This window comes from Haliotis asinina, chromosome 3 (genome assembly GCF_037392515.1).
Source record: "Haliotis asinina isolate JCU_RB_2024 chromosome 3, JCU_Hal_asi_v2, whole genome shotgun sequence".
NCBI classification, from domain to species: Eukaryota; Metazoa; Mollusca; class Gastropoda; order Lepetellida; family Haliotidae; genus Haliotis; species Haliotis asinina.
Genome location: NC_090282.1, coordinates 23,883,461 through 23,892,118, shown reverse-complemented (window position 1 = coordinate 23,892,118; position 8,658 = coordinate 23,883,461). Strand labels below are relative to the sequence as shown.

General features: G+C 39.8%; 1 protein-coding gene across 1 annotated transcript; it reads left to right on the top strand.

The window, feature by feature from the left end:
• Positions 1–567: 567 nt before the first annotated feature.
• Positions 568–8,603, top strand: LOC137276687 (methyltransferase-like protein 25B). The gene is made up of 10 exons (XM_067808304.1): positions 568–693; positions 2,733–2,848; positions 3,048–3,393; positions 4,071–4,231; positions 4,643–4,679; positions 4,932–5,593; positions 5,799–5,938; positions 6,998–7,130; positions 7,544–7,731; positions 8,429–8,603. The coding sequence occupies exons 1-10, from the start codon at positions 568–570 to the stop codon at positions 8,518–8,520; spliced, it is 2,001 nt and encodes a 666-aa protein (XP_067664405.1). The 3' UTR covers positions 8,521–8,603.
• Positions 8,604–8,658: the final 55 nt, after the last annotated feature.

Below are 8,658 nucleotides of genomic sequence, written 5' to 3'. Positions count from 1 at the left end.
TACACGTGGGTGATACTACTATACGATAACACCAAGGTCACATGTGGATGGCACGGTCCAGTGATGACAACATGACAAGCATAGTGTCCGCGAGGTAAACGGATCAAGATATAAACGACAACTGCTTGGTGATGTATATAGGCAGGACCGAGAGTGCAGTAAATGTCTGCAATACTATCACACACTGATGGCCCAGACACCAATTGTACCCATGCCCTACCCGCGCTGACATCATCAAAAGGCTACGTTAAACAATATTTAGTGTTAACTTGCTGAACACACTTATCACTGCAGTACAGCAACGTTTGGGGTCACTTAAGTTAAAGTCGGTATTATGAAAGTCTGTTTCTGTGTTATCTTTTTAATCCGGTAGTATGCGTTCGGATATGGGGGGAATTCGGATTATCAAGAATTCTTCGAGGATTCCGCTGAAGCATAATGTTTCATCCAGAATCCTCAATAATTCAGGGAGAACTGATATATTTTATGAACGCTTCGTAGTGCAATAAATTGGCAGTCAAGGGGACGCCACTCTCAGTTCCAATGCCCACCCATGCTCTCAGCAAAATGACCGAAGAGAAGGAGGTGATCGTCGTCTGCGAGAAAGAAACAGTAGATAATATTCACAGACGAATAATACTCATCAAAAACTTCCTGAACGAATATAGATGGATTCTGGATGCCTATGTATCGGTAATTACACGAGATGGCTTTGTTTTCATACAACATTTTCCGTTTGACCTTCCAAATATTGTTTCACCAGTATGTTGTGACATATGTTTGTTTACAAATGTTGTAAACAAGCTAGCTGAGTGTGAAAGGTATTTGATCAAAGAACAGCGAGTAATCTCATGCCACCATTTAAGGATTTCTTTCATAAAATAAAACGTTTTAAATATTATTAAGTGAGAAATGAAATTGTAAAAGAATGGGAACACAAATAGAGTACAGTCTCAGACTTCTACTCGGGCAGCCTCACACCAGAGACCACATTATATGGTCTCTGCTCACAGTCACACTGCCAAGTCGCTGCCATGAGGCGGTTTGCTCGCTATTACACCTGTCAGTAACAACGACCGGGTTACCGTTTGTTGCTGTGAGTGTTAGGACAGAAGAAATAGTGTGTCTGTCACAAGCATTCCTGAAACTGACTTATTTGATTTCAATGTTACAAAGACGGAAATCACAAAAAGGAAACAGTGATGGAAGCTTATAACATTCTTGTTGATGAAATTCCTCTCATGGTAATAGTTTGATTGAAAGAATAAAAAATAACTATCACAAGAGTGTGAAAATTGTGTGTGCCATTCTGTGTCATCAAACGAAAGATGCTTTATGGTTCAACTTCTTTATTATACAAGGTCACAACGTTTCAAGACAGTTCCTAGTCTCTTCTTCAGGTGAAGCGAGAGACTGAAGAAGAGACTAGGAACTGTCTCGAAACGTTGTGACCTTGTATAATAAAGAAGTTGAACCATAAAGCATCTTTAGTTTGATTCCACCAACTTCTAAATGCCTTTGAAACAACATTCTGTGACATGTTATAAACCTATGCCTGTGTTCGCATCATCATTAACTTCATGCTCAATTAATCAGTTTATAACAGGTACAGTTAGTTGAAGAACCTAGTCTGTCGCTCAGTCCCTGAACTGCATTACTTTCTCTTCTGCCTAGCCCTTTCTGCAATGCTATAACATTAGATGTCATAGACACTATGTGTGTTTAGACATCTTATATCTGTGTAAAACATCTGAAACCAAAGTGCCCAATCATTTGTACATCAGTTGAGAAATCAGCATAAGTTATGATATAACAAAACTTGAGGTATCGTTATTATGAGAGGTTTAATTGTTAAAACACCTGTGACACTGAACATATTGTTTGTAGAGCTGCAGATATATGAAATAGTGTCACTCACTGTGAATACTGACTGTTCTTCGATCATGGTAACTGATACTAGTGATAGTGATGCACATATAGCCGTAACTCTTGGCAGGTGTAATTAAGATTTGTCATTAGCGTACACCAGCGTTAGATTGATCAGTTCTTATTCTTTATGTCATTGTCATGAAATTTTCTGATGCAGGACTAACTATAAGAGAGTCATTGTTTTCACTAGCCTTTTCATTTGTACTTATTGTAGGCTCTGAGGTAACAAAATTGTTTAAACTTCATTATCAAAATGAAATGAATGGAGAGATTTGTCTAGCTGCTTCATAAAATACCTTTTTCAGGCTCCTTACATGCTGACTGTAACATATTGTACATAAAATGATGAACTATTATAATGAGGTGAAGTCATGCCAGTAGGTTATCTACTCTTGATCACCATAACCGATAATACTGACCATAATCCTTACCTTTCCTTTCAGTTATGTTTATCAATGAGATGATTCATGCTTATACGATCAATAGCAACAACAAAATACACAGATTGGTGGTGCAGCAAATGTTGTGTACTTGTCAACATTTGTGGATATCGTCCACGTAAAAACCTGTAACAAGGACAACAGAAAAAGCCTGTAAACTTGTCATAGATTAGAGACCCTTGAAATACTGATCTCAAGATATATGCAGTTTTGTGGGTCTAGTGTAAGTATAGCCCAGTAAAGTTTTTGAGTATTGTTTTAGGTGATCAAAGTAATAATCCTATATTTCTTTAAGATTGATTGTTTGAACTAAACTTTTTCTATTTTCTGTTATTTCAGTGTCTTGTAAAATATGTCTTGCAGGATTTCTTTGTGTCCAGTTTTTGGACTCGACTTCCTGGTAGTTGGACACAGTATCTGCAAACCCTCTCCCCTCCACAGTTGTCCTTCCTCCTGTGTCCTGATGTACAGACCTACAGGTGAGTTACACCTGACACAGTACCTGCAAACACTCTTCCCTCCACACCTGTCTTTCCTTCAAGTCCTGATGTAATGTAATGATATTTGTTTTGTTCAGTTCATACCGAGATTGTGTGCAGATGATGGTCAGATGTCTTAATCAGCTCACATTAATTTTATTCCACATTAATGTAACAATGTTTGTTTTGTTCCATTCAGTGGCATCCCCCCTCTGTCGCTGTTGTCCTACAGGATGTGCATCCTGAGTATGGCTCTGAGACGTGAACCAGTGAACCTGGATGACAGGCAGCAGATGCAGAACATCCTCAAGCACCTGAAGGGTCACCGTCCAAAACAACACACAAGGACAGTGCCTGAAGGAGCTGGGGACATTGAAAGGGACAGGCCCAGCCTTGAACCAGAGTCACGTGATCCCAGCAGCCATCTTGTTGATCGTGAGGAGTGGCGAGGGGTGATGAAGAATGGCCAATGGATGGAACTGGAACATGTGTACAGGAAACATGTCAAACCTAAGAAACAACATGAGATTCAGAAGCTGAGCCAGGTATTTGCAAATGGCTGCTGTATGGTCAGTTTAAGTTCTGGCATTTCTATAGTGATTTAACAGTGTTCTCAGTGCTCAGGAATAAACAAGCATTACATGAATACCATTGCATCCATATTGAAAATACATTTTAACCTCACAAATAAATCCATGCAAGTGAAATTAACCTATTACTGGTTAAATGGTTTCTGGGCCGAAAATTTCCACAAAGATTGTTCGATTTGATTGAATGGATAAGTGTGTGTTTGATAAAATAACCTTTCTGTGAGGTATTGGATCAATGCAGACAGAATGTGACATGGTATTGGAAGCACACATGTGGGAGTGATTGGTTTAGTGAGTTAAACATAGAGCTCTACATTATTGAATCTCTGATTGGTTTAGTGAGTTAAACATAGAGCTCTACATTATTGAATCTCTGATTGGTTTAGTGAGTTAAACATAGAGCTCTTCATTGGTCAGTCAGTGATCTTCCCTATTGAAGAACTACTTTCCAATCTGACATTTGCCGATTTAAAATAACTTATTTCCTAGTACCATGGATACTAAACTGTTAAATATGTATTTAGTTACTTACAGAAATTGTCAGTGCACATAACACATCATTGGTCTGAATGAAGAGAAATAGTGATGGGTCTGTTTTCACAACTTTAAGCCTTCTCTTGTCATCTCTCCAGACTATCAGCCATCTTTGCTGCCAGTGTCAGTGCTCTCAAGTTGTTGATGTTGGGGCAGGACTAGGTCACCTCTCAAGGATCCTCACCTTTGCTCATGGGGTCAAGGTCACAACAGTTGAGGCTGAAGGGGGTCATGCTCCAAAGGCAGAACAGTATGACAGGTATATGTACATGTACATATGACTTGCACACCAATATTACCATAAATCAGAACTCTTTTGGTTGTATTTTATCTGTCACACAGACCCTTAACTAATACATCCAGTATGACCTTAGTAGGTCAAGATTGCTACTGTCAATGGCAAAATGAAGAGTGTTTCTTGCTTCCTTTTTATCAAATTTAATGAAGATATTTAATTAAATGTATTTTCTGTAAAGTATTTGAATTTCAATGACATGGTAGATGTTTGTTTAGGGTCTGTTGTTTATCTTCATGTTATAAACCTGAAGAATGTTATTACACAGTGACAGTAGCGCTAATAATTTTGTTGGCCCAAATTGTTAATAAAATAAGACTTGGTTTGTTTCTGATAGGAATACATGGTATCATTATATTTCTGACTTCTTTGCAGGGAAACAAAGAAGAACATCAAAAAGGCAAAACTGAAGGTGAGATAGGGACATGCAAGTAGTACATTTTATTTTAAAGAAAACGTTAGAGTTGAGGTATTATAGCAAGTTGCTTTTTCTAAACAAGGAGCACTGTCCGAGCTGAACTATTATTTTTGAAAATTCAGGACATCCATAAATCCATGAATGAGGGCATTTCATGGCTTAAAACTTTATTTTCTTTCTGATAAAAATTAGGTACTTTTAACTTCAGTAGATGTTTGATATTAGTCAACTATGTTGTTCTTCCAGAAACAGAAACTAGAGGTGAAAGAGTCAGCTAACGAGTGGTCAGAGCTTCAGGGTGGACTGCCCAGCCACATTGTCAGTAGAATACATGCTCACATATCTACCAGAGATTTCCTGGCCCTCATCAAACACAACAGACATGAGCAGCAGACTGAACAGTGTACAGAGCAGACGGACAGAGGAAGCCATCTTGAAAGTCCTCAGTCTACTCAAAATGAGAGCTTGTGTGTCAATGGTGCAGTATGTAGGGCAAACAGTGGGGGTGTAGACAGTGATGTCAGCATGAATAACTTTACTCACAATAATACTCAAGATGGAGATGTGACCAAGATGAATACTAAGTCTTTCACTCCAAACAAAACCAACTCATATGTGTGCAATCCAAAGAAAACAACGTCTGATATTACCAAAGATATTACAAATAAAAGCAACATGTCAGAATATGAGATTCACAACAGAGACAGCAATCAAAAGTACCAGATTGCCATGGTAACAGACAAGTCTGAGGAGGTAGAAGCTGAAGATTTGTTTGTCCTGGATGGACTTCATGCCTGTGGAGATCTCACCCCCACCCTCATCCGGATGTTCATCAACTGTGATGCTGCAATGGGACTTGCATCTGTTGGTTGCTGCTACATGAAGCTGTCGGTTGATGTGACAGGAGGGTGGGTTTCATTCGATTAAAAAGAACTTTCATGATTGGTCCATACTCATTTCTGGACTGAGTGAAATTTATGTTCATGGCTGTTGTAAATTGAAATCAGTTATTTACTCAATATTGTTTTTCAGTTATTTACTCAATATGTTTTTCAGTTTCCTCAGTTTTGTCACTCAGTTAAAACATATTGTCTCCCACCTCTGGCATTTTAGGTCACCTGGAGGCGTAGCCAAGCAGGAAATCGGCTATCCCATGAGTCAGTTTGTTGCTGGTCTGCCGGATTCTGGTCTCACATACTCATCTCGAGAGCTGGCCTGCCACTTTGCTGATTGCTACATCCAAAGGCTGAAAGGTACTTTTTGACATCACAATGCGTGGTACAATTATGGAAAGTTTCTAATCCAGCACATAGGCCTAGAAAATAAATTGACTGTCAGTAACAGCAGGCAACTTCTTGTTTCTGAAAACAAACGAGGGAGTTTAGAAAACTTAAGACTGGATATGATTGATAGAATAACTGTTGCTCTCTGTAAGGAGACAATTAGAGCTGAGCTGCATGCAATGGGTAGGCAGAAAAGTTGAGGAATTCCATCACCAGTCATGAAACCTGAACAAAAGGAAGGTTCAAATGGTGCTTACAGCATGGAAATTTTAACTGGGACAATATGATTTTCTCACATGAAAGTTCTCTGTTCTGTGTGGCTTTTTCCTAATACACTGAAATTCTGGACCAAACAAACCGAAAAACCTTTCTATCAGCACCCAAAGTACAGTCCGAACTTTAATGTTTGGGTTCGTATATCTGTGTTAGGGGCAACGCCCCTCAGTGTTTTTGAAGGGATTTGAGCAGTGAGGGGTGCATAGATATTCTTGAGGGACATTTACTTCCATCAGCTCACATGCTGTAAGGCAATTTTTGGATTTTCCAGCTGGACAATGACCCAAACCATCATTCAAAGCATGAACCCCAAATATGACATTATTAGATTGGCCAAGCCATAGCCCTGACCTAAATCCAACAGAAAATGGTTAGGGACTTATGAACAAAAGTGTCAGTAAGAAAAATCTGACAAATATTACTGAAATGAAAGAAGAGGTGGTCTGATACTTGGACAGCATGGACCACGACTTTCTAACTTCTTTGATCAGTAGTATGACCTGCTGCATTGAAGTCTGCATTGCTGCCCTTGGTGACTTGACAGAATGCTAACTGTTCACCTGTCTTTGAATCTCGAGTTATGTTCTGCTAATATTCACATTTAATGCCTGAGTAGTGAGTGAAAAAAACAAAAAAAAACAGTTACAGTCTTTAAATTCTCAATAATTTCTCGTCATACTTTATGTAAACAGAATTAATTAATCAATGATCTAAATCTGGAAGATATGACTCTAATATTTACTGATGTCACAGACAACCCAGCACATCTGAAGATCCACAGCTACCGGGCTGCTCTCCAGCATGTCATCCGTTCAGTCAGACCAGACTTCCAGAATGGGCTCATCAAACTCACAGTTAAACGTGCAACTGATCTGTCATTTGAGAAGTAGGTAGTTGTCATAGATCAGGAAGTTTAAGAGATGCCATGCTTGTACAGCCATGTCAGTTCCTGCTCATAAGTTCCCTTGACCTATTCTTTGTGGGCAAGTTTAATGTCATGTATTTTTCTAAAGCAGTTAATCATAAGCTAAATGTCAAAGAGACAATGTCCACATTTAACACCTCACAGTTAATCATAAGCTAAATGTCAAAGAGACAATGTCCACATTTAACACCTCACAGTAAATATTACAATATCTGGACTAAGATTATGATTGTGTTCTTAATCAAATAATCAATTAATTAGTTTTCATCTCATTGAGTCGGCACATATGAATGTGAGCTGTTGAGTCTTTTCATGTCTGAAAATTGACACAGTATGAGGAAACATTATAGCATAATTTATGCCTTAATTTTCAGCTATGCAAAAACTGCACTTGAAAAACTAGGTTTTACATCAGACATCCCACCTGAAGTTTTAAGTGTTGCTGAGAGTTACCTGCCTTTATGGAAGAATGTGGTTGTGTTCTATACCCTGCGTCTGTGCCTAGCGCCAGTGGTGGAGACCCTCCTTCTCCTGGACAGGATGCTGTACCTCCTGGAACAAGGTCAGTCCATGAACCAGGACATACCTGGATGTCTTTAGACCAGGGCGTACCTGGATGTTTCTAGACCAGGACATACCTGGATGTCTCTAGACCAGGGCATACCTGGATGTCTCTAGACCAGGGCGTACCTGGATGTTTCTAGACCAGGACATACCTGGATGTCTCTAGACCAGGGCGTACCTGGATGTTTCTAGACCAGGACATACCTGGATGTTTCTAGACCAGGACATACCTGGATGTCTCTAGACCAGGGCATACCTGGATGTCTCTAGACCAGGGCGTACCTGGATGTTTCTAGACCAGGACATACCTGGATGTCTCTAGACCAGGGCGTACCTGGATGTTTCTAGACCAGGACATACCTGGATGTTTCTAGACCAGGACATACCTGGATGTTTCTAGACCAGGACATACCTGGATGTCTCTAGACCAGGGCGTACCTGGATGTCTCTAGACCAGGGCATACCTGGATGTCTCTAAACGTGGACATACCTGGATGTCTCTAGACCAGGGCGTACCTGGATGTCTCTAAACGTGGACATACCTGGATGTCTCTAGACCTGGACATACCTGGATGTCTCTAGACCAGGACATACCCAGATGTCTCTAGACCAGGACATACCTGGATGTCTCTGGAATATTGCTAAAAGCGACGTAAAAGCATACTCACTCACCCATTCACTCCTTCTCATTCCAGGAGTCCCCAGCGTGCTGGTGCCAATATTTGATCCAAAGCTGTCGCCCAGGAACTATGTCCTCCTGGCCTTGAAAGACTGGTCAAGCCGCTGATGTCACCCTCAACCATCTACTTATGTCAAGTTGTAGCAAAATTTTCAGCTGATTTTTTTTGTCATTTTGAATGGTGAGCAATATCATTTGTAGCCGTTGTGAGATCTTTGATTAAAGTGCTCAATTTTTTACTTACCT

Bases quoted from the DNA above. Each gene is read 5' to 3' on its own strand.
- LOC137276687 (XM_067808304.1), top strand. From the start codon at position 568: ATGACCGAAGAGAAGGAGGTGATCGTCGTCTGCGAGAAAGAAACAGTA. The intron at 3,394-4,070 runs GTATTTGCAAAT...TCATCTCTCCAG, and splicing joins AGATTCAGAAGCTGAGCCAG to ACTATCAGCCATCTTTGCTG. The intron at 7,131-7,543 runs GTAGGTAGTTGT...CTTAATTTTCAG, and splicing joins ACTGATCTGTCATTTGAGAA to CTATGCAAAAACTGCACTTG.